The sequence below is a fragment of the Aspergillus brunneoviolaceus genome (genome assembly GCF_003184695.1).
Source record: "Aspergillus brunneoviolaceus CBS 621.78 unplaced genomic scaffold BO95scaffold_7, whole genome shotgun sequence".
NCBI lineage: Eukaryota > Fungi > Ascomycota > Eurotiomycetes > Eurotiales > Aspergillaceae > Aspergillus > Aspergillus brunneoviolaceus.
This window is the reverse complement of record NW_020290737.1, coordinates 186,974-208,174: the sequence shown is the minus strand read 5'-3', so window position 1 is coordinate 208,174 and position 21,201 is coordinate 186,974. Positions and strand designations below refer to the sequence as shown.

General features: G+C 52.7%; 8 protein-coding genes across 8 annotated transcripts; 3 read left to right on the top strand and 5 right to left on the bottom strand.

The window, feature by feature from the left end:
* Positions 1-86: 86 nt before the first annotated feature.
* Positions 87-2,305, top strand: BO95DRAFT_459749 (calcium-binding mitochondrial carrier protein; the record flags this gene model as incomplete). The annotated part of the gene is made up of 8 exons (XM_025588681.1): positions 87-216; positions 293-373; positions 470-677; positions 751-1,370; positions 1,421-1,482; positions 1,538-1,641; positions 1,694-1,726; positions 1,786-2,305. The coding sequence occupies 8 exons, from the start codon at positions 87-89 to the stop codon at positions 2,303-2,305; spliced, it is 1,758 nt and encodes a 585-aa protein (XP_025446308.1).
* Positions 2,306-2,955: 650 nt separating this feature from the next.
* BO95DRAFT_244898 (glutathione S-transferase family protein) lies at positions 2,956-4,613 on the bottom strand. The gene is made up of 5 exons (XM_025581380.1): positions 4,396-4,613; positions 4,161-4,320; positions 3,995-4,081; positions 3,744-3,922; positions 2,956-3,665 (listed from the first exon to the last, which is right to left on the bottom strand). The coding sequence occupies exons 1-5, from the start codon at positions 4,531-4,533 to the stop codon at positions 3,096-3,098; spliced, it is 1,134 nt and encodes a 377-aa protein (XP_025446307.1). The 5' UTR covers positions 4,534-4,613; the 3' UTR covers positions 2,956-3,095.
* A 278-nt stretch (positions 4,614-4,891) lies between these two features.
* Positions 4,892-8,728, bottom strand: ubaA (E1 ubiquitin-activating protein ubaA). Its single transcript, XM_025585638.1, has 5 exons — positions 8,372-8,728; positions 8,226-8,314; positions 8,074-8,159; positions 5,231-8,015; positions 4,892-5,153 (listed from the first exon to the last, which is right to left on the bottom strand). The coding sequence occupies exons 1-5, from the start codon at positions 8,375-8,377 to the stop codon at positions 5,015-5,017; spliced, it is 3,105 nt and encodes a 1,034-aa protein (XP_025446306.1). The 5' UTR covers positions 8,378-8,728; the 3' UTR covers positions 4,892-5,014.
* Positions 8,729-8,916: 188 nt separating this feature from the next.
* Positions 8,917-11,966, top strand: BO95DRAFT_244764 (putative gamma-tubulin complex component GCP4). Its single transcript, XM_025581379.1, has one exon. The coding sequence runs from the start codon at positions 9,364-9,366 to the stop codon at positions 11,728-11,730; it is 2,367 nt and encodes a 788-aa protein (XP_025446305.1). The 5' UTR covers positions 8,917-9,363; the 3' UTR covers positions 11,731-11,966.
* Positions 11,967-14,254: 2,288 nt separating this feature from the next.
* On the top strand, positions 14,255-15,433 carry BO95DRAFT_438975 (putative short chain dehydrogenase/oxidoreductase). Its single transcript, XM_025585637.1, has 2 exons — positions 14,255-14,306; positions 14,389-15,433. The coding sequence occupies exons 1-2, from the start codon at positions 14,273-14,275 to the stop codon at positions 15,066-15,068; spliced, it is 714 nt and encodes a 237-aa protein (XP_025446304.1). The 5' UTR covers positions 14,255-14,272; the 3' UTR covers positions 15,069-15,433.
* A 144-nt stretch (positions 15,434-15,577) lies between these two features.
* Positions 15,578-17,904, bottom strand: BO95DRAFT_479073 (putative MFS transporter). Its single transcript, XM_025590079.1, has 4 exons — positions 17,392-17,904; positions 16,646-17,313; positions 16,513-16,580; positions 15,578-16,437 (listed from the first exon to the last, which is right to left on the bottom strand). Exons 1-4 carry the CDS (start codon positions 17,786-17,788, stop codon positions 15,765-15,767), a joined length of 1,806 nt encoding a protein of 601 aa, XP_025446303.1. The 5' UTR covers positions 17,789-17,904; the 3' UTR covers positions 15,578-15,764.
* A 318-nt stretch (positions 17,905-18,222) lies between these two features.
* Positions 18,223-19,332, bottom strand: BO95DRAFT_459743 (uncharacterized protein; the record flags this gene model as incomplete). Its single annotated transcript, XM_025588680.1, has 2 exons — positions 18,223-18,872; positions 18,951-19,332. The coding sequence occupies 2 exons, from the start codon at positions 19,330-19,332 to the stop codon at positions 18,223-18,225; spliced, it is 1,032 nt and encodes a 343-aa protein (XP_025446302.1).
* Positions 19,333-19,844: 512 nt separating this feature from the next.
* On the bottom strand, positions 19,845-21,031 carry BO95DRAFT_405382 (GILT family protein). The gene is made up of 2 exons (XM_025584001.1): positions 20,618-21,031; positions 19,845-20,540 (listed from the first exon to the last, which is right to left on the bottom strand). Exons 1-2 carry the CDS (start codon positions 20,788-20,790, stop codon positions 20,021-20,023), a joined length of 693 nt encoding a protein of 230 aa, XP_025446301.1. The 5' UTR covers positions 20,791-21,031; the 3' UTR covers positions 19,845-20,020.
* Positions 21,032-21,201: the final 170 nt, after the last annotated feature.

Sequence of the window (21,201 nt, the reverse complement as noted above, 5' to 3'; positions counted from 1 at the left end):
AGGGCTCCGAATTTACATCACTAGCCCCCGTGACCCCTCCTTGAAAAATAATGACGGAGTTCCGATAATCTCTCGAATAACCGAACATGGATAACGGCGAGTCAAAATCGGATCGTGACCAGCGAGTCGCCCGACTATGGAAGCGCCTGGACACCAAAGGAGAAGGTCATCTTGATTTTCATGGTCTGAAAAAGGGGTTTAAAAAGATTGATCACCGTAAGCTTCAACCTACCTATGACCCGATCCCGTGCTTCTGCTGCAGGTGACCAACCTCCGTACGTCAAAACCACAGCTCTCAAGAATGCGGACAGCATGCTGCGCAGTATCATCAAGGCGGTCGATACCAACGAAGATGGCTTTATAGATTATCCTGGTAAGATCACGCGCATGCTTTCCCAACGGTCTATTTGTCTCTCCCCGGGCAACTGGCTTGAACCGCCCGGCATTTTTCCAACCTAATTATCATCAGAGTTCCGCGCATTTGTCGACCACACTGAGCTCGGATTGTGGCAGCTATTCGAGAGCATCGACCACAACCACAACGGAGAAATCGATAAGAATGAGCTCAAAACAGCCTTCGCGAGATCCGGGGTAACGGTCTCGAACGCCAAGTTGGAAGAATTCTTTGCGGAGGTCGACAGGAACAAGGATGGCGTCATCTCTTATGCCGAGTGGAGGTATGCCTACTTAATGGCGGTCAGCTGAAGAAAGCTCCGGGGGTTTGCAGCTAATGATGGTCCTGTTATTTAGGGATTTCCTGCTCTTCCTGCCCGCCTACTCGTCCTCCAACCTCCGCTCCGTTTTGTCATACTACACGGCCACGGGCAATCTAAACCCGGAAGGAGATGTCCACATCAATGACCTGCAGGGTTTAGGTACAGACCTCTCGTTTCTTAGATGTTATATCTTGGCCATCAAAAACCTCTTGCACCATATCTCCCCAGTGCATCTCTTGACCAGCCTTCTCCCCTCAGCCTATGCGGAAATCGGCGGAGTACCAGAGCCCAGATTCGCATTCGAGACTGCTTCCGTACCGTCAGATGCCGATTTGGAGCTGGAGTGGCTGCCCATACCCAGGACCGTCGCCATGTGGATGTCCTTTCGATATTATGAAAAGAAGTTAACCGAGAACACTCCTCAATTAGGCTATTTCATCGCGGGCGGAATTGCAGGAGCCGTGTCACGGACAGCCACTGCTCCTCTTGATCGACTCAAAGTCTACCTTATCGCTCAGACTGGTGTGAAGCAGTCCGCAGTGCAGGCGGCCAAGGATGGGGCTCCGATACGTGCAGCGGGGAAAGCATCCAAAACCCTTGCCGAGGCTGTCAAAGAACTATGGCGTGCGGGAGGTCTTCGGAGTTTGTTCGCAGGTATGTTTCGGACACGGCCCCGTGTTGCGAAGCAATGCTAACCGTCCAAGGCAACGGCTTGAATGTAGTCAAGGTCATGCCCGAGTCAGCCATTAAATTTGGCGCCTACGAGGTGAATGCGTCCTTCCCGGGCGAGTCGTTCGCTGACGATGCTAACACAAATGCAGTCGGCCAAACGCGCTTTTGCCCGCCTTGAGGGCCACAATGATACGAAGCAACTTAAACCAACTTCCCAGTTCTTGTCCGGAGGGTGTGGTGGAATGGTTGCACAGTATGCTGCACCACAAATTTAACCATACGCTCGATATCTAACCACGTTACAGGTGCTTCGTCTACCCTCTCGATACTCTCAAATTGTAGGTGTTCACTTTGATTCCGTGTGATTGGATGTCTTTGTGGCTAATACCGTTCCTAGTCGGATGCAATGTTCAACTGTTGAAGGTGGTCCGCGCGGCAACCAGCTCATCGCAGCCACGGCTAAGAAGGTCTGGAACAAGCATGGAATCTTCGGCTTTTTCCGTGGCCTGCCGCTGGGCCTCGTGGGGATGTTTCCCTACGCTGCCATAGATCTGACGACATTCGAGTACATGAAGCGGGCCCTTATAGCACGCAAGGCACGGCTTCACAATTGCCACGAGGACGATGTCCCACTAAACAATTTCTCCACCGGAGCGATCGGCGCTACGAGCGGAGGCTTCAGTGCCTCCATGGTCTACCCTCTAAACGTGCTTCGAACAAGATTACAGGCTCAAGGCACTATTCTCCACCCCACCACATATACTGGCATCTTCGATGTCGCTCGCAAGACCATCCAAGCAGAAGGTTTCCGTGGCCTGTACAAGGGACTCACGCCTAACCTCCTCAAAGTTGCACCTGCAGTTTCGATCAGTTACGTCGTCTACGAGAATGCCAAGCGAGCTCTGGGGTTGAGGTAAGGGCCTCGAAGCGAAGCACGAGTTATATCGCCCTTCGCCCTTCGCCCTTCGCCCTCCCATTTTAGGCCGCCCACCGCGTTTCGTTTTACCTTCCTCGATTTTTAGAATTCATTTTCCAAGATACCCTAGAAAAGCCAGTGGCCCGACCGGCCACCGTTGTTCGCTCTGTTCGGGTGGTGGGAATGCGCGATCGTCGAGACCTCTAGCTATGCATAGACGAGGGTGTCTCTTCCTCTTCCCGCAGTCTCCCGTCCCGAAACCCCCGAAGGCTTTACTGTTTTGATTTTATGTCATTCGCATATGGCAATCACAAAAGCCATATTGCAGATTGGATGACCCAACTGTTTGGAAGAGTCGCATGCCCGACCTTTCCCTAAGCATGGGAGGTGTTGAGCGGTAGAGCATGTTACGGAGTTTTATTTCCCGTTTCGAATCTTTTCTTTTTCACTGGCCCCCTAGCCCTCCAGCTTTGTATAATGGGGACATTTCCCCGATAATGTTTGCAGGGAGAGATACTGGATGCCCATGCTAGCCTTCAAGCTTTTTTTTTTTTTTTTCATCTTGGTCATATGTCCACTTTGTATGTAAAAAACTTTCCACCCTTTTGCAAGATAATGGGAATGATGATAGAAAGGTACAGTACATTTAACTCATTGAGTATAGTTCATAAAAGTGTTCTAAAATTATTTGGTACTCATCCTTCGTGACAACTGTATCGATGCGATACAAACAACAATACCGCCCAATCCACCACCGACAATTTTTAACCTTCCGACCCTTTCCTGAAAACCTAAACAACAGCTCGCACCTCCTCCTCCAACGGCAGCACATCCGGCACCGGCCCCACGGGCGTGATCCCGAAGGGGTTGATCTGCTTATGACTCTTGGTATAGTGCTTCTTGATATGCTCGAAGTTGGTGGTGTCACGGAACGCGGGCACCTCCCAGTACAGCGTGCGCAACCACCGGTGGATGGCCGGGTACCCGGACCGGATGTCGCGGATATTGCACTTGAAGTGCTGCACGTAGACGGGGTCGAACCGCACGATGGTCGTGAACAGCCGGATGTCGGCCTCGGTGAGGCGGTCGCCGAAGAAGTACGGGCCCCGCTTGGTGTTTTCGGCGAGATGCTTCTCGATCCGGTCCAGCGAGGCGAAGAGCTGCGTCACGGCCTTCTCGTAGGCCTCCTGCGTCGTGGCGAAGCCGGACTTGTAGACGCCGTTGTTGACATCGTTGTAGATCCAGTCGTTGGAGGTGTCGATCTCGGTTTGGAGGTCCGTCGGGTAGGGGTCGATGCTGCGGTGGTGCTCGGGGAGGAGGGGGTCGAATTCGTGGTAGAGCATGCGGATGATCTCGGCGCTCTGGCTCGGGTGGTTAGATCTGGGGTTGGGGGGTGAAGCGGGGAAGGGGGAAGGGGGAAGGGGAGGGGACACACGTACCTCGTTGCTTACGATGCGCTTGGTCTTCTTGTCATACAGGACCGGAACGGTGAAGCGTGCGCTGTAGTCGGGGTCTTCGGCGAAGTAGATCTCGCGCAGGTGCGTGAATTCTGGGTGGTTGGGGTCGGAGGTGACGTTCTGCGAGGGCTCTTGCTCCTCCGCGGTGGCGAAGCGCCATCCTATTGTGATTCCGGGCGTGAGTATTTATCGAACTGTATTGTGGATGTGCTGGGGAAGTCAGGAAGTCAAACCTTTCTCGCCCAGGTGCCAGTGCACGGAAGTGAAGGAGATGATGTCCTCGAGGCCCTTGAGCTTGCGGGTGATCAAGGTGCGGTGGGCTGTGGACAACAGAAAAGAATCACGGTTAGTTGAGTTGGTGTATGGCTGGCAAGAAGCTTGGACTAATCAAGAGCTCACCCCAGGGACAGGCGTATGAGACGTAAAGGTGATAGCGGCCCTTCTCGGGGGGAAATTCAGCGCCGGGCTTATTGGAAATGAAGTTGCGGAACGCCGATGTTTGACGCTTGAATTCGCCGGACTTGTCGGCGGGATTGACCCAATCGGTGATTTTGTTGGTCTATCAATTGGCATCAAAGAGTCAGGAAGACAGTTCGCATTTTCGTGAATCAAACAAGAGAAGGCTGTTTCCTACCGCCATGGTGCGCGTTGAAGATACGAGATATGATGGTGCGGAGAGGCCGGAGGTTGACAATTTGGAGAACCCCGCGGAATAACTGGGTTGCACGAAATGCTGCGATAGCTGGCGGATACGAGGCAATACTTTGAACATGAGCAAACAGAGCCCCAACAAGCCGGGAGCAATTGGTAGCTTTATAGTTGTGAAACAAAAGAACAAGCTGGCAGGATCCGTTGAGAAATTGAATACGAGCTCGAGGCCACTTGCTGAGGGGCAATGCGGGGTGGGTGGAGATGACGTTATCAAATGCTTACTGATGCGCCAGTCATCCGTCTGGGACCCTCTGGGTCTTTTTCTTCCATGACAAACATTTAGCTCAGCACAACCACCACCTTACTTATCTACATACTTCCTGACTAGTGATTATTACGGGAACTGAGTTTTAATTAACGAACACGAACACAACAACAAACAAATCACTCACCGCATTCTCTAGGAAGCATTCCGAAATCTGACAAACATGTCAACGAACGACAGTTATAGCATTGCTTCTACTTAACGTTTATCTACGTTCATCCCAGCATAATCATTCTATACCAAGAACTTCGGCAAGGTAGAATATCGCTTTGCCTGCCTACTTCCTCAACTTCACCATCACGTAAGGAATCTCAACATCCTCCTCAGTCGTATCTTCTGCCGTCACCTCGAAAATGATGTTCTTCTGGTGCTCCGGAACAGGCTTCTTGCTAATGTGCTCAACCAGCTTACTCATCCTATTGCATTTTGGATTAGTATTATTTTCCTAGTCCCTGGAGGAACGCGTGCAGAGTGCGCTTGTGGGATAACTTACTTCAGAGGAAGACGGTCCTTAAGCTTGGACGGCGGGTAGAAGCTGGCGTACAGAAGACTAACACCAGAGCTGACCATGCTGATCTCCAGACCCAGGTCGGAGAAATGCTTGATGAAGTCCTGGAGCGGAATATCATCCAACTCAAAGCGGTCCCAAATCTGGTCAATAACGACCTCACCCTGCTTGCCCTGGTACTTGCCCTTCGGACTGGCAATAGGTTCACTGAACCCAAGGAAGGGCAGCGCCAGATTGACGAAGCCGTTCTTGTACTGTTCAATGTCGTCCTTACCGTCGATGATCTTGTACAATTCAAGGGCAACCAATCCAGTCACTAGGGCGGTAGTTGTGGCAATGGCAGGAATGATCTTGCCAGCAATAAATTTTGTCTTGTGGCGGTCGGCTTGGGGGATCTCGTAGTTGTCGGCACGCAAGTTACTAGCCGCAGTGATGAAGTCAATGTGATGGTTGGTGTCGTCATCCTTCTCAAACTCGACTGGGTTCAGGCGGAAGCCAGCGAGAGACTTGGGAGATGGAAGTGAGTCAACGAGCTTTTGAATTTCCTGCCCATCATCGAAAGATGAGCCGGAGGCAGGAGCATCCGGGTCCGGGTCATTCTCATTAGCCTGGATCTTGACGCCGGACTTGGGCGTGAACTCAGGAATGATCATGTTATCGACAATCTTCTTGTAGTAGCCCTTGTCTGCACCGGGGTTCTTAATGCCGTAGTTGAAGGCATGAAGGTTGGCTCCAGCAATGACGAAAGAGAGATGAGTGGGGTTGGTGCTGTCGAACTTGAGGGGGGTAGGAGCCCGCTTGGGCCCAGACCAGAACGGTTGCCCAGTGGAGGTCTTGGAATCCTTGGGGAAGTTAAACAGGAGCTGCTGGATGGCGTTGTTGTACTGAGCCTCGAACTGCTGGCGGGCCCAGACGATGCAGTCATCGAAGGTCAACGGCTTATCCGTCACCAGGAAGTCACGCAAATGCTCCAGAGTCTGCTTCTCGTTGCCAGCCTGATTGAGAGTTTGCTCAATGTAGTTGGGCTGCGACAGATACATGTTGACAGCTTCCGGAGGACCAACAAAGTACGTCTGGAAGAGGTCCCGAGCCCAAGCAATAGTGTGCTCAATGCGGTTGGGGAAACTCTTCAGGGTACACATGGGGAAGGTCTTCTCGGGCGGATCCTGGGAGCTTGAATAGGACTCGGTGATACGAGGAAGCACGACTTGGGTGTTGCCCTTGGTGCCGAGAGTGCCACTTTCGAGCAGTGGCTTTCTGAAGAAGACACACCGGCGATCAACATAAGTCCTCGCGTCAACATTGTCCAAAGCATTCGTGACACCATCCAGGCGCTCCCAGAACTCCTCGTTGAAGATGTGCTCGGTATCAGAGCCTACGCGATCGCGAAGAGTGACAATCTTACCCTTGAGCTCGGGGTTCATCGCCTCCACAGCGGCAGAGGCACATTCACTCTTGAGTTTGCCGACGTCTCTGGAGCGGAACAAGAATTGCCGGTTAAGGTTGCTCTTCTCGATCTGGTCCATGTCCGTAACGTAGATTTTTCCCTTGGGACCGGTTCCTAGGCCCATCATGGCCCAGTTTTTCAGCGTCTCGCAGCCAATGGCACCAGAACCAACCAGGAACTGAGTGACGTTGGAAATCTTCTCCTGGAACTCCTTTCCAAAAACGGCAATCTGGCCGTCGTAGCGAGTGCCCAGAGGCTTGCAGGCCTCCTCGGAGCGGGTGACAGAAGTCGGAAGAGACTCCAGTGAGTCAAAGTACAGCCACTGATAGACAGGGTTGAACTTGCCGGAGACAGCCTTCAACACCTCCTGAGCGGCGAGACCTCCGAAGAGCGCGGCCAGCGGGTTCAAGTCACCACGGGCTTGGTAGCTGAGCTCCTTGAGAAGCTTCTCGTCTAACTCCACCTTCTCCTCCAGGCTAAACGATAGGTCGTTGGCAATCTTCAGCACCTCTTGAGCATCACTGTCGTTGTGAGGACGAGGAAGTTCACCGCCATGACCTTCTGCAAACTTGTGTAATGCTTGCACTCCAACGTGAAGCTGCAGCGGGCGATCGAACTTCGCGAAATCCGACACCATGACTTCGGGCTTCTTGAGCTGTTCCTCGAGTGGTGCGAAATCCATGAACTTTGGCATCTTGACCTGAGTATAAATACCACCAGCTTCGTAGGTTCCGAATTCAGACACGTCTCCAATGGAGAAAGTATAGGGGCCCTTGACGGTGACCTTGCGAGGAGCACATCCGTTCAGGCCCTCCATTCCTTTGACTTCCGAGAAAGTCACAAAATCACCATCTTCCAAGCCGTGTCGGGTCTCATCCAATGCCGAGACCAAGCCTTCCTCATCGATACTGGCCACGATTCCGCTGAATGGCTCCTCGCCCGTAGCATCGCCTACCGTGAAGTTCTTTCCGAAGTCGTTGAAAAGATAACCAAAAAGACCGAAAGTGTCCGTGATAGTGAGGTAAATACCGTTCTTGTGGCAGAAGTCGGCGATAGCGAGCTGTTCTTTCAGTGGGGTCAGGGTAAGGACAATCGCTTGGTAGCGTTTCAGCTGTTCCAGGTCGTCAACTAGGCTGGCGCCTTCATGAACTGTAACCGGGACATAGGAGTTCAATTCCGCAACTCTCGGCGCTGTCACCTCGGCACGAGGCTTGCCGACATCTTGGGGCTGGAGGAAGAACTGGGAAGAGAGGTCTGAGATGGCAACCGGTGCAGGGTCGTACAGAGTGAGGGACTTGACACCAGCAAGAGCGATGTTCTTAGCTGAAACGCTGTCAGTCAAGTGTGCTCCCATTCTTGCCAAAACGTGGGTGGTGCCTACCAATCTCAACACCCAGACCCTTCAAACCAACAACCAGGACATTCGATTTGCCCATACGTTTCATAGCTTCATGGCCGAGGACATACCTAGAATAGACGGCCACCTATCAGTGTCTCATCAACCAGCGAAAGCAAAAACCAGCTTGTACTTACAGTTGCCGGCTGTAAAGAGATTCATCAATCTCTCCCTGCTTGATCAACTCCACAGTTTCCTGTGGGTTGTCAATTTGCATCTTGGAGTCCTATGGTCGATTAGTAGTCGGATATTGAGTGGGGCTGTGAGTATTAAGAAGACATACAGTCATGATCTTCTTCTCCGGCGGAGCTTTGTTATCAACAGACGCTCTGCGCTTTCCAGGCTTCGCAGCGTCACGAACGGGAAGTTCGGAAGAAATTGTGAAAGTTCTCAAAGGAAAGTCTTGCCACGGGAGCAAGACTTTCTAATCAGGTTGAATGGGGCCTACAGCTCGCACTGCAAGTCACGGAGGAGGGGTAAAGGCGCTAGAGTCGAGGAAGGTTTGGGTAGGGGAGGACGTAACGACAAAAGGGAGGAGGAAGAAATGAGGATTTTGAGCGGATGGAAAGAGTAGGAGAGATGTTGAGTAGAAAAAAAAGTCCAAAGCAAGAAAGAGTTGGATAGACAGCGAAGAGGAGAAAGATGGATCACTAATGCTACGACTTCCCTCGGCGGCGACGTAAGAGAGGGACAAGCTGTCGATATTGCTGACTCAGCCAATATCGCAGCCGTGATTGGCTAGAGCCCCGCGGACACTGGCCAGCACCGATGGAACTTAAAGAAAGCGGAAAGAAGGGTCCGTCCCGACCGGAGGTTGCCAGGCACTTCGTTTGCTTTTTGTTGATGCGTCGCCGTTTAGTCTTTGACATTTGGACTCTTTGATCAACTCTCCCATCATGCATCTGTTGAGAAAGGCTAGAACTTAAATAAACTAAGATACTCTCTGCTCTCTAGACCGTTATTGGGCTAATAGGCTGGTATCTCATTTGTTCTATGCCTTGCCGCAGGTATCATCTACCTCCGCAGATCTCGCGACGCGCCGCGATATAGGGCGAGGGGCTAGCAAAGAGGCTTGCTTGCTCATAGCCACGACTCAATGCCAGCACCTATACATGTGTCGCTTTGAGATCCTGGGACGTTCAATTCTATATTGGCAACGTCAGAAGTCTAAACGAGATAGAGATCTCGCCTTGAGGTTGTCTTGCGCTCTTTCGGTATCTCCATTAATGACAGTCTGACCTCGAGTTTGCGTCAACCTAGGGAATTACCACCACAATGCTCCACGAAATCCTCCTCTGCCTCTCAGGCCAGCCGTCGCCTCTTTTCAATCCGCAAAGTGAAGAATCTCTTGTCGCTGAAGATGCCTTCCCTCTCGTCTCTCCCCCGGAAAAGGCCCTCCTCGCCTCACTTGCCCATTTAAGCCGTCTCCATGCCAGATTGCGACATAGTACAGGATTGATATCGGCCTCCCATCCATCCGTCATTTGTCGGGCAGTCTCAACGGCTATCAGTTCGCAACATCTTGGGGGGTTTCAGCGAAAAATACTAGAGGTGGAAAAGGCGATTTTGGTCGAAGACAGTGCTTATGTCGGCGGTTACGGTATTGTGCCACTGTCCACAATAGTCGGGGAATTCGCGCCTTGGACTCGGCGACTTGAATGGATGTGGCAGGTAGTCAGGTATATACAGCTTGCAAACACGAAAGGGGTCGGCCCAACGTGCAGTGGCGCAGCCTTGATGGACCACCTTCGAGCGGAGCTGCAAACGGGTTATGCTGATGTGAGGGAGATTGCACTTCACCTGGTAAGCACTGCGGAGACTGCTTGGATCCGGCAATTATCAACATGGTTATTATATGGTAACCTTCCGATTCTTGGGAAAACCGACTTCTTTATCCAGGAAGCGAATGAGACAAATTTTGAACTGCATTCAGAGCTCCTACCGCAATTTGTGCTACCCCAGACGGCATCATCTATCCTCTTTATTGGCAAGACTTTGAATCTAATCCGAGCGAAACGGGGTACTTTGAACGATACCGGTATCTCCACGTCCCCAGTCACGCTACGGGAAGAGCATATTAAGCATCTTGCTGCTCTGAAGTCACCAATGACGGCAACCATGATCTCCACTGTTGTTGTGTCTATACGGCTTTCTTTGTCTCAAAGCACGCTCTCAGCCCTCCTGCCGACAGCTAAGATCCTTGAAACGTTGTCTGTCTTACATGATTTCTTGCTACTCGGACGTGGAGAATTCGCAACGGCGCTTGTTTCGCATGCAGACTCTCGTCTACATGAGAAGCGACAGAGAAATGCGAACTCAAGATCCAAGAGTGAACCGATGGCTGGACTTAAAAACACATCTATCAAAGAGGTCGACGTGATGGCAACCTTGGCCCAGACTTTGACGGAGCTCTACTCTCTACAAAATGAAGAAGATCCTGCAGATGATGAACTTGATCACGCAAAGTCCTTGCTACGTTTGACGATCGATGAGCACAGAGATGATGGAGAAGAGGCGCTGTCTCAAGTTGCGAACGAAGTGCACTCAGGAATCAAGTTGTCGAAAATAACCTTCGACGACCTCTTGTTTCCCATCGCAACGAAGCTTTCGGTGCAAGTCAATCCTCCTCTCGATTTGTTCCTTTCCGCCTCTGATACGTCCGTGTACTCGAAGATCCACTCCTTCCTCTTAGGTATCCGTCGCGCTCATATCCACCTTGGTGACCTTTGGAAACGCACCTCTCTCCGGAGATGCTATCCTTCGCCCTGGGGGCCTCCTCGAAGCAACACTCCTTATGGCCAGAATAGGCTAAGTGAAGGGAGACAGAGGGACAACGTCAGACTCAGGCAGATGAGGGCAGTTTGGGCAACGTGTAGCGGCTCGCTCTTTGTGCTGTCCGAGATCGGAAGTTATTTTCAGGGAGAGGTCATCAACGAATCATGGCAACACTTCCAACAATGGATTGAAGGCGGCACATCACAATCGACATACGCTACAAGCTCCCGACCTGGAACAGCATCATCGTCGAGAAGCAAACAGACTAGTGCACCCCTGACAACTTCCCGAGCGTCGGATTCGAGCTTAAAATGCGATAGCCAGGGCCTCAGACGGCATGATCCGGAAACTATAACTGCTGCTCATCGTCGGTACCTTTTCACTTTAGCTGAAGCTCTTTTCCTGACAGACGTGCCATTTACGAAGGTGCTGAGGTTCCTGCTCGCAGGCATCGAGCATTTTATTGCGCTTGTGGTGCGCCTAGAAGGCATACAACGCCATATGGACCTAGAAACAGACGAAGGGGTGATCGACTCTTTGGTAGACTACGCAGGAGAGGAACGGGAAGTGTGGCAGGCTCTAGAAGCTGCACGGCTTGGTGTCGAAGGTGGGATCAGAGATGTTATCTTTCGCCTTCGAGACATAGATGATAACCGATCTGGCGAAGGGCGGCAATTGTTTGACACGGTCAAGGACAAAGGTGATGACTGGTCGTATCAGTCTCTTGATGCCGAGCCCGGTTTTCAACACTACGTTCCCCGGAAGGCAGCCGGCGTTGATCGGCTTCTCATGAAACTAGACTTCGGGAATGCCAATGGAAGCATTGGACCTGGTGCTGCTACAGGCGGGATTGCCGGCATTGCTTAATGCACAAGGTATGGCATACCTTGGCACACAAATCTCGCGATTGCATGGAAAGAAGCCGTCAGCTTCAATAAGCTCGGGGCATAGCAGAGTCATCAAGCCCGACTGCAGCCATTGATAATGGCCCAACTCACCCTCTGCGTTTTTACGCATAGAACGTGGCGGCATCGATCGCCCTTGATTTCTACTTCAGCGCAACAACTCTAAGCCGACTAGGCCATGACTCGCAGGTTTGGAGCTCCACCTCGGATTCTCCAAACCATTTTCCCTCTGCATTATGCTGTACATGCCCCAGAATGCTGATTATGAAAGGATGTGTCTCTTTATTCCAGGTTCAGATGCCCGGGCTATGCATGACACACTAATTTACCCGGAAAATCCCGGGGGGAAATCTCTGTTACCAGTCTTAAGTACAATCATGATGGGAGAAGGGAGTTGGTTGGCTACCGACGAACACTCTCCAAGGTGACATGTATGTCTCCTTACTGGCAAAGCCATTTCAGTCATAATGAGAGTCTGTGCCATTCCTTAAAAGTATTCATCTTTATCATGAACTCAAGATGCGGACGCCTTGAGAGATACGAGCTCAGGGGTCCAGTCGCATATCGAAAAGGCTTACATCGAATCCAATATACGATTACCAAATCCCAAACACCTGTTGGACGGACTATAAATAAAGCACGAAACTCAGATCACACACATGATCCATGGTCGGGCTTTTCACGGGTTACTCAAACAGGCAATTCCTTCTTGAGCACGGATTTGAATCTAGTCCGAAAACTTCTTCTATCCTTTGACGGTGATCGACAAGCCCTCTCCCTTTTGTGTTGACCAGCCATCCCTTGACTCGAGCCGACTTGTTCCTGAGTCAGTATCTCGCCCAAGGCTGGTGTCATTGCAAGGGGTTGTTCGAAATAGCATAGATCGCCAACCATCGAAAGGCTTGGCAGATCACAGGAATCTACAGGATATTCTGGAATGCATTGATCATGAGCGGATATGCAGCCCGCTCGCCGGACTGTACCCCAGCCTTCGGAATGTCATTATTCGGAAGCTCCACAGAATTGTGCAAAAGTACTACCAATCTCGCCCAGAGAAAGTCCAGTGAGATACGAGTGACACACTGGAGTAAACTGGAGAACAGCCTCCTGGAAGAAGACGTTGCCACACGATAATACGAGGACTCATAAGTGGATGGCTCGTGTGCTGTCAAGAATCTGTACAAAATTCATGATCCGGCTTGGAGAATCAGCAACGCAGCCAAGAGGAAAACCCTGCCAATATCATCAACGCTGGACTTCGATCGACATATTTGGCAAGGATCATGGCTGGAGATAAGTGTCAATGATCAAGACAGATAAGAAAAGATCCTTGGAAGTTTGATGCTGTAAGGGTGTGTTAAAACATTACACCATCACTGGTCACTGGGGATGCCGAGACCGTCATTGGAGGGATCCCGTTCCATGGATCGAGCCTCGGCCAAAGAAGCCGGGGTAAGCTCATCTTTACTCCTCTTCCTTGGCAACTCCCCAGCACCGCTACACTGACCGAGGGCAGGGCAGGCAAAAAAAATTGAAGAGACCCCCTTGGACTGGTCGCCATAGGGTTGAGATCAGAGATATCCGGGAACCATAGCCGACAATCCTACTCCGAGTAGCATTGACCGTCCTTGCTGTGCTGGTTGTTGGTCTGAATTTGAATCGGATCCAGCTGTTCGGCCTCCCCATACTCGGGAATCCCCTCCTTGTGGGCCTTTCCTAGAGGATGATCGTCATCCCTCGATCAACTGATCAAGGCCGGCAGCCGGACTCTGCATCCAAGCAATGGGCAGTTGGTTGTTGCTCCACGATAGCTCCTCAAACACGACCTTTGCCCCAATCATTTCTCTATGCCACTGCCTCGAGACGCGTCCGCTCCCTGTGGCAAGCTTAAATCGCGGGGAACTATCGATGCACGGACTAGTCCCCGTACCATGGAATTTAGTTAGCAATGAATTGGCATGGGCCCTGAAGTCATCGTGAAAGCAGCTCTAGATTCTGACAGCCTGCCCATGGATGGTATCACGCGGCCAGCTTGATTTTTGCTTGGCCCTTTTCTTTCCTTTGTACAACGTGTATGCCTAGCTTTTCTCAGATAATTGACCTTGGCGTGGGTTCATAAGAGTATAAACTCCAAGTCCGCTCAGTCAAGGAAACGACACAAGGTGACGATGAATCGCGGCCATTCGACCGTGAGGTGGTAGTTTTCTTTACTCATTTTCTTTTCACTCTTCACCTTCGTCCTCGCATACACTGCATCTTCCGCAATGCGCTTCACATTGTGTCGGTCGCTTCCGACATTGCCTCGACGAGCAGGCTTCTGTATCCCGTCTTCAATCCTCCGAGCCTCGTATTCCACGACTTCGACTCCCCATGGCGCGCATCACATCCAGACACGTGAGTCGAAATTGAATCCCGAGCACAAGGACGGGCGTCGATTCCGCGAGTTCGATCTCGAAGACCGGGTGTTCGCCGTCACCGGAGGCGGCCGCGGACTCGGACTGGCGATGGCCGAAGCTCTCATGGAAGCCGGCGCAAAGGGTAGGCAGGCCCATATCCGACCCCAGCCCACCCTCCTTGCCATCCCAACCATACTAACCCATCACCCCCCCCAAAAAAACAGTGCACTGCCTCGACCGCCTGGAGAACCCGCACCCGGACTTCCTGGCGGCGCAAGACCACGCGGCGAGCACCTACGGCGGCGCGCTGCACTACCACCGGGTGGACGTGCGGGACGCCGAGGAAGTGAACGCGCTCTTCGCGACGATCGCGGCGCAGGACCAGCGGCTGGACGGGCTGTTGGCCGCCGCGGGGATCAACCACCTGCAGGCGGCGCTGGAGCACTCCCCGGCGGCGCTGCAGGAGGTCATGTCCATCAACTACAACGGGGTGTTCCACGCGGCGACGGCGGCGGCGCGCCAGATGTTCGCCTACCAGCAGAAGGGCTCGATCCTGCTGGTGGCCAGCATGAGCGGCCTGATCGCCAACAAGGGCATGACCTCGCCCGTGTACAACTCCTCCAAGGCCGCCGTCATCCAGCTGGCCCGCTCCCTCGCCATGGAGTGGGGCCGCCACGGCGTCCGCGTCAACAGCCTCTGCCCCGGCCACATCCTCACCCCGATGGTCGAGCAGGTCTTCCACCAGAACCCCGCCGCCCGCGCCGTCTGGGAGGCCGAGAATATGCTCGGCCGCCTGGCCACCCCCGAGGAGTTCCGCGGCGCCGCGCTGTTCGCGTTGAGTGATGCTAGTAGCTTTATGACGGGGAGCACGTTGGTCATCGATGGGGGCCATACGGCTTGGTAGATTAGTCTTTCTTTTCGAAGCGCTGGGAAGATACATACGCGCGTGATACATACATCGATTAGGACGATGGAAGATGGAAGGGAGGAGTGGGGATACCCTCTATACTTAATGCTTGTTGATTATGGAAGTGCTCTTCAAGGAGGATGAGGTTCGCTCTGCGTAGGAGAAAAAAGGAGGGGAATGCGGGACATAATCATGTCGCTTCTTACGCTGTTCTGTCGGTCTCATACTGGACTTTGTCGTGCGGGCTTGTTTCTGGATGGCTGTATTTTTGCTTTCACTGGAGCGTTATTGCTTAATATAGCTGGGCCATTTGGCACCCGAGTTTTACTAGCAGATATCCTTTCTCGCTTACTTCAATTAAGTGACTTTGGGATGAGGGGTAGAATGTGCTGGACTTCGATACGTAAGCCTCCTAGAATGATGGATTAGGCTGGGGGGTCACCGTACCAGCGCATCAGTCGCTACGCCGATGAATTGACGACGAGATCAACATCTTCCCACTGTATCGAGACTTCAAACCTACAAGTTTGTGAATGCTAACCAAACTATAGACTCAACTCTATATTCCCTCACCAAGATGAACAGCAATCTATCTCCCCAAGCGAGTGAGTTATCGAACTCATATGTTTTCCCCACAGACGAATACGCCACAAACCGGTCCAGAGACCTACCATCACCAAGAACCCAAGAGGATCAAAGGATATAACCACCGCCATCGTCCCCAACAGCCAGCCCCTTCCTTCTGCTCCTCCTCCTCTCCCCAAAAATCAACACCTCACTCTCCTCCCCACCCTCCCTCCTCTCCATCTCAAACTCCTCATCCCCCGCACCTCCACCCTGTTTCCCCTGCAGCACCCTCCAATTCTCCCTCCCCAACATTCCCCTCAGCACCACCGCCAACACGGCCACGAGCACCATACACCCCGCACACATCCCCATGCCCCGCACATACCACGGCCCCTCGCTGGCAGGGTACAGCCTTGTCCCCAGCAGGGGCCCGCACTGGCCCACCAGGTTCAGCAGCGCGACGCTAGCACCCTTACCCTCCTGCGCGGGCCGGTTGTCCATGCTCCAGGTGATGATCAGCGTGATGGCGGAGAAGAAGCCCGCGATCGCCGGGTAGAGGCTGACGTAGCGGATGGTGGTTTGTAGCGTGGTTAGGTGGCGGTCGGCGAAGAAGGCGTGGTAGTGGCCCGTGAGCGCGAGGGTGAGGTAGGCGGTGGCCGAGACGAGGGCGTGGGCGATCAGGAAGGGGCTGCGGCGGCGGTGGCGGTCCGAGTAGTAGGCTGTGAGGAGGACGGTGAGGAAGGCGAGCACGTAGGGCGGTGCGCTGAGGGCTTGGGATTGGAGTGCGGTGTAGCCCATTCTGTGTTTGCGGGGGGTGAATGGTTAGTTTTGAGGGTTGCGGGGGATGGGGGTAGGTTTTGAGGGGGGAGCGTACTCTGCTATTATTGTGGGAAGGAAGACGGGCATCGAGCTGAAGGCAACGTTGCAGCTGAAGAACATGAACTGTAGGATCTCGTTAGTTGATTGTATAATGTGGAGGTTAGATGAGTGGGTACAGAGGGACTCACGGCGGTGATGTACGCTTTGGGATCGGCGAGGGTCTTTTTGACTTCCCCCCAATTAAAGGACCCTCCAAGTCGCCGTGATAAGATGCCACTGCCATTGCTACTACTGTCATCCATGCGGAGCTGAGCGATCATCCTTTGCCGCGAGTCCAGAAACCGCGCGGTCCCGGGCGAGTCGGGGATCCAGAGCCAGGCGAAGACAGCGACAATCACGCTGGGGAACCCTTCCACCAGGAATAAGGTGCGCCACGGGGCAATGGGGCCTCCGCTGCTGAATTTGACGATCACCCAGGCAAGGCTGCTGGCGAAGGAGGAGGCCAGCGGGGCGGCGGAGATGAAGAGCCCGTTGCGGAAGGCGAGTTCCTCCCGCTTGTAGAACTGGGAGAGATAGAAGGGCACGCCGGGCCCGAAGGCTGCCTCGGTGATCCCCAGCGTTGCGCGAAGGAAGATGAGCGCGCCGAAGGAGGTGGCGAGCGATTGGAAAGAGGCGACGAGGCCCCATCCAAAGACGCACAGGGCGATGTAGATGTGCGCGGGCACCAGTCGATACATTAGAGTCATCCATTCGAAGAGGATGTAGGTGATGTAGAAGGCTGTGAGCAGCCACTCATACTGCGAGGAGGAAAGCTGCAGGTCCTCCTCCAGACCGGCAATCTTCGCATTGCCGATATCTGCATGCGTGGGTTAGCTAAGTAGTTTGCCAGGTTGGTATTTTAGGGGGCGCATGGTCCAGGCAACTTGGAACGTACTTGACCGGTCGAGAAAGGAAAGTAAGTATAATAATGCCAGAAATGGAACGAGTTTGCGATCGAAGCGTTTGACCACCTGTTGCTCCTCCTCAATTGTATACTTGAGAAGATCGTGGGAAGAATCTCTGCTGGAATTGGGCCGGATATCATCATAGGAATCATATCCATCGTCCAGCCCATCGTCGGAAGAAACCGAAAGGTCAGCCTCGTCGTTAAAGTCCGTCTGCACTCTCAGAGATCCTACGGTAGGACGAGAGAGCCGGGATGCGGAGGGGCCATTATTATCCTCCTCTGATCTGTCGGAGGCCGGAGTGTACAGAAGCCCATCAGACGACGAAGACCCACTGCCGAAAGGGGAAGATGTGGTTCCGGTCGGGCCAGCGCGCAAGGAGGTCATTTGGCTTGATGCGCGTTGTCTAAATAAATCATAACTAGAACAGATCAAAGCCAAACTAAGTTGATCGCATTGAACCCATGTATTGTATCAACGACGGTAGAAAGGACAAGGTACAGTACAGCGAAGGTGAAAAGATCAGGTTCAGGATCGATAAGAGCAGAACAAGCCAACTCCTCCTCCCGAGCACGTGGCAGCAGCCCCAAAGCTAAAAGAGCCGAAAGATCGACAGCCAAGAACTTCAGTCCCATCCATCGTCATTAAACAATAAACAATGAATCAGTTAGTTGAGTTAGTTACTGCTTGATTAGATACATCAATGTTCCATCCCCGCATCCCTGTATCCAATACCATGAGCATAAGCACCTTATCGGTCACTAAATAGCAGAAATGAGCAGATACCCCAAGCATCTCCTCTCGAGCGCTTGGTATCTGGATTAGCTGTCACGAGAAGGACGGTAGCTATCGACAGGGCGCTTGCGTTTGTTCGAAGGACAAGGACTAGCCCCGTTCTTCCTGCCATTACTGGTGCTGTCATTCCTGTCATTGGGGGCTGCCTCGACGGGACGTCCATTGTTGCCACGAGGTGTATCATGGGCTCTAGCTCGCGGAGTAGGATTGCCCACATAACGCCTGGGATCCTCACGACGCGATCCCCGGAAGTGGATTCCGCCTCCGTCATGACGACCAGGATCTTCGAAGCGGCGCTGACGCCCCCCGCTGAGTTGCGCGGCGCGGTCGCGTGCCAGCCGGAAATGATATTCAATGTCTGGGATGAGGGGATGGTTGGGACGCCCGTTGGCCCGAAGGTACTGCAACGCATTCTCTGCCGTGTCACGCAGGAACCGGACCGAAGACTCGGTATCCGTGTTAGTCTCACTGTGACGGTAGAACTCGTTCTTGGCCTGGCGGAACCGGATGACCAGGCGGTTGATGTTCGGCTGGATGCTAATCCCATGGCAGGGCGAGCTGGGTCGTCCAGACGCGTCTCGAGTGCCCGTTGTACCTGGGCCTCCATGACCGGTGCTAGGGTTGACGGTGGCGCTGACAGCTCCGCTTACGCTTTCAGTGTCACCAAGTCCGAGAACTAAGCGACGGGAAATGTATTAGCATGTAGTCTCCCCTTTTGACCGGTAAACTTGGGGACACGAGAGCGGTTTCATACCTCTTTCCAACTCAAGGTTGAACTCTATGTAGTCGGAGGCGACCTGCTGATTGACAGAGCAGGAGATATCAGCTCCAAGGAACTCGGTGAGGTAGAAGTCTTGCACTTCGGAGCCAATCTCAAACCCATTATGACCTATTGCCACCAATGCCCGGTCATAGAGACTGATCTCGCCGTCCGCGGCATCCTGGGACCGCCGGTTGATGAGAGAAATATGGTTGCGAATGATTCGGTCGAGGGCGTCTATGTTCTCTGGGTTCCGCCAAAGATGCAGCAGAAGAGGAGAGGGCTCGTGGTTAGAAGCAGTCCACTTGGCCACCATCTGATTCAACTTTTGGATCAGATGTGGCTCAAGAGTTGCCGTGGAGAAGAGAGCGGACATCGTCCCAGCTGCGGGAATTTTGTGTCTTCGCCTATGTGATAACGTAAGGAGTTTTTTTGACAAACGAATTTGAATTGTTGACAATGCACGTTCAAAAGATAAAGAGACAGCAGGCGACTTGAAAGGCAGATCAGAGGAACGAAGATGGAGCTGGTAGTGCTTGGAGTGAAGGCATGGGTCGCTTAGTCGGCGAGGGGTCCACTCCTAGTGCAGCTCAGTGGTGTTGTGGTGGTAGAACAAGCAGACCTCGATTTACTGTCTACTTCTGGACACTAGAGAGTTTCATGGTCTTCAAAACTGAACTGCGTTGAAACAGCTGGTGGCACTTTCTGCACAAACACAGGGCAAATGATGATGATGGAGAGTGGCAGGAAGAGCATAGATAGCGCGCGGCCACTGGGAAGTAAAAGGGTTCGCTTACGAGTATGTGCTTGACAACAACAGACTCAATACGGATGTTCACACACCAGAGGTGGCCGCGGATGTTGAAACCATGCGTATGAAAGGCTGATGTGGGGTTAAAGAGTCCATTGGGTTATAAACAGATTTGAGGCCACTATTCAAACGTACAAACAAAAAAACACAGTTGAGGCAATTATGTTCACATGTTGTTGAGATGACAAGAACAGGGCACAGGTTGTCATCGATCATCACTTGGCATCGGCATCATATCATACAATCGATAATATCAATTGATACGGTTCCATAGTCGCTTGACTTCATCCACCAGCACCGATACTTGGCTGCCCTGTCCATTCTTTGCGCAATCTTTCCAAACGCCGCCATCGCGGACACACCAGACAGACTCATCGAGTCGGAGCGTGCAGCTTGTCTTGACGCCAAGCTTCGCACTATGGATGGCGCTCTCGCGTAGCAGAGCCATGCCGCTGAGCGGCGCACTGTCGCCGCCGTAGTCGGGATCATCGATTTCCTGACTAGCACATGCGTTCAAGGCACTAAAGTCTATGCCATGCTCCAATGCGCACTGCTCGACGTGATGGCGTTCCGGGATTTGGGAGTACGACCCAACAAGACAGTTTGCAAAGCCAAGGGACCGAATTGTCGGGGTACGCGCAGTCATTGGACCAACAGCGCTTTCGACTCCCTGAGGAGGGAAAGGAAGATTTGCAGCACAGAGAAGAAGCATATCTCCTATACATTCGGTGGGGCCGTGCTTGCATTGAATTTCCGAGGATTTGTTTGACACACTAGAGTGTAATGTTAGCTCATATGGTATTTGTGAATCTATGGACATGAGACCAGACAGGAGACAGGCACAACTCACTCAGCAATAAATGACAATTTGAAATCGACCTTGTCGCTGATTTGCTCCATCGCAGGCACGACAAGCTGCTGCAGACAGTCACGTGCGTCTGGACATTTGCTCATAATGTGAGCTTCTAGGGGCACTTTCTTGGTGGTTTGCGCTGAGAGCGAGGTCCCGGGCAACGCGGGCATGAAGAGCGCCTCATCACTTGTCAGCGTAGAGCCATTCTGATTTCTCTTGCCTTGGTGACAAGAGAAGAAGTTGATGCCGGAAATGGAGTTTGTCGTTGACAACACGAGCAAGCCGATAAGAGCAACAACCCCCAGATAAGTGGCGAGCCGGGTAATGAACCGGTCGCGTCGGCGGCTGAAGGAATGGGGAAGAGTGGAGTCGGAGATGTCAACGTAGCCGGTGTCGTGGGCTCTCTTTTCCATCTTGGCAGAGCTCGTAGTACTCCGATGAGTACTAGGTTGTGGGCAATGTAGTGCAAGTTGAGGATGGAATGGGCTGGGCTGGATTCGGGAGGGTGAGATCAAGGAAAGGTGGTGGGGGAAGATCGTGATCCGTGATTAATGGATGTCAACGAGTCAGCGGCCCGGCCA

Bases quoted from the DNA above. Each gene is read 5' to 3' on its own strand.
- BO95DRAFT_244898 (XM_025581380.1), bottom strand. From the start codon at position 4,533: ATGTTCAAAGTATTGCCTCGTATCCGCCAGCTATCGCAGCATTTCGTG. The intron at 4,321-4,395 runs GTAGGAAACAGC...GCCAATTGATAG, and splicing joins CTTCAACGCGCACCATGGCG to ACCAACAAAATCACCGATTG. The intron at 3,666-3,743 runs GTACGTGTGTCC...CACCCGAGCCAG, and splicing joins AGCGCATCGTAAGCAACGAG to AGCGCCGAGATCATCCGCAT.
- ubaA (XM_025585638.1), bottom strand. The intron at 8,160-8,225 runs GTAAGTACAAGC...CGTCTATTCTAG, and splicing joins TCTCTTTACAGCCGGCAACT to GTATGTCCTCGGCCATGAAG. The intron at 8,016-8,073 runs GTAGGCACCACC...ACAGCGTTTCAG, and splicing joins GGGTCTGGGTGTTGAGATTG to CTAAGAACATCGCTCTTGCT.
- BO95DRAFT_244764 (XM_025581379.1), top strand. From the start codon at position 9,364: ATGCTCCACGAAATCCTCCTCTGCCTCTCAGGCCAGCCGTCGCCTCTT.
- BO95DRAFT_438975 (XM_025585637.1), top strand. From the start codon at position 14,273: ATGGCCGAAGCTCTCATGGAAGCCGGCGCAAAGG. The intron at 14,307-14,388 runs GTAGGCAGGCCC...CCAAAAAAACAG, and splicing joins CATGGAAGCCGGCGCAAAGG to TGCACTGCCTCGACCGCCTG.
- BO95DRAFT_479073 (XM_025590079.1), bottom strand. From the start codon at position 17,788: ATGACCTCCTTGCGCGCTGGCCCGACCGGAACCACATCTTCCCCTTTC. The intron at 17,314-17,391 runs GTACGTTCCAAG...CCACGCATGCAG, and splicing joins TTCCTTTCTCGACCGGTCAA to ATATCGGCAATGCGAAGATT. The intron at 16,438-16,512 runs GTACGCTCCCCC...CCGCAAACACAG, and splicing joins CTTCCCACAATAATAGCAGA to AATGGGCTACACCGCACTCC.
- BO95DRAFT_405382 (XM_025584001.1), bottom strand. From the start codon at position 20,790: ATGCCCGCGTTGCCCGGGACCTCGCTCTCAGCGCAAACCACCAAGAAA. The intron at 20,541-20,617 runs GTGAGTTGTGCC...ATTACACTCTAG, and splicing joins AAATTGTCATTTATTGCTGA to TGTGTCAAACAAATCCTCGG.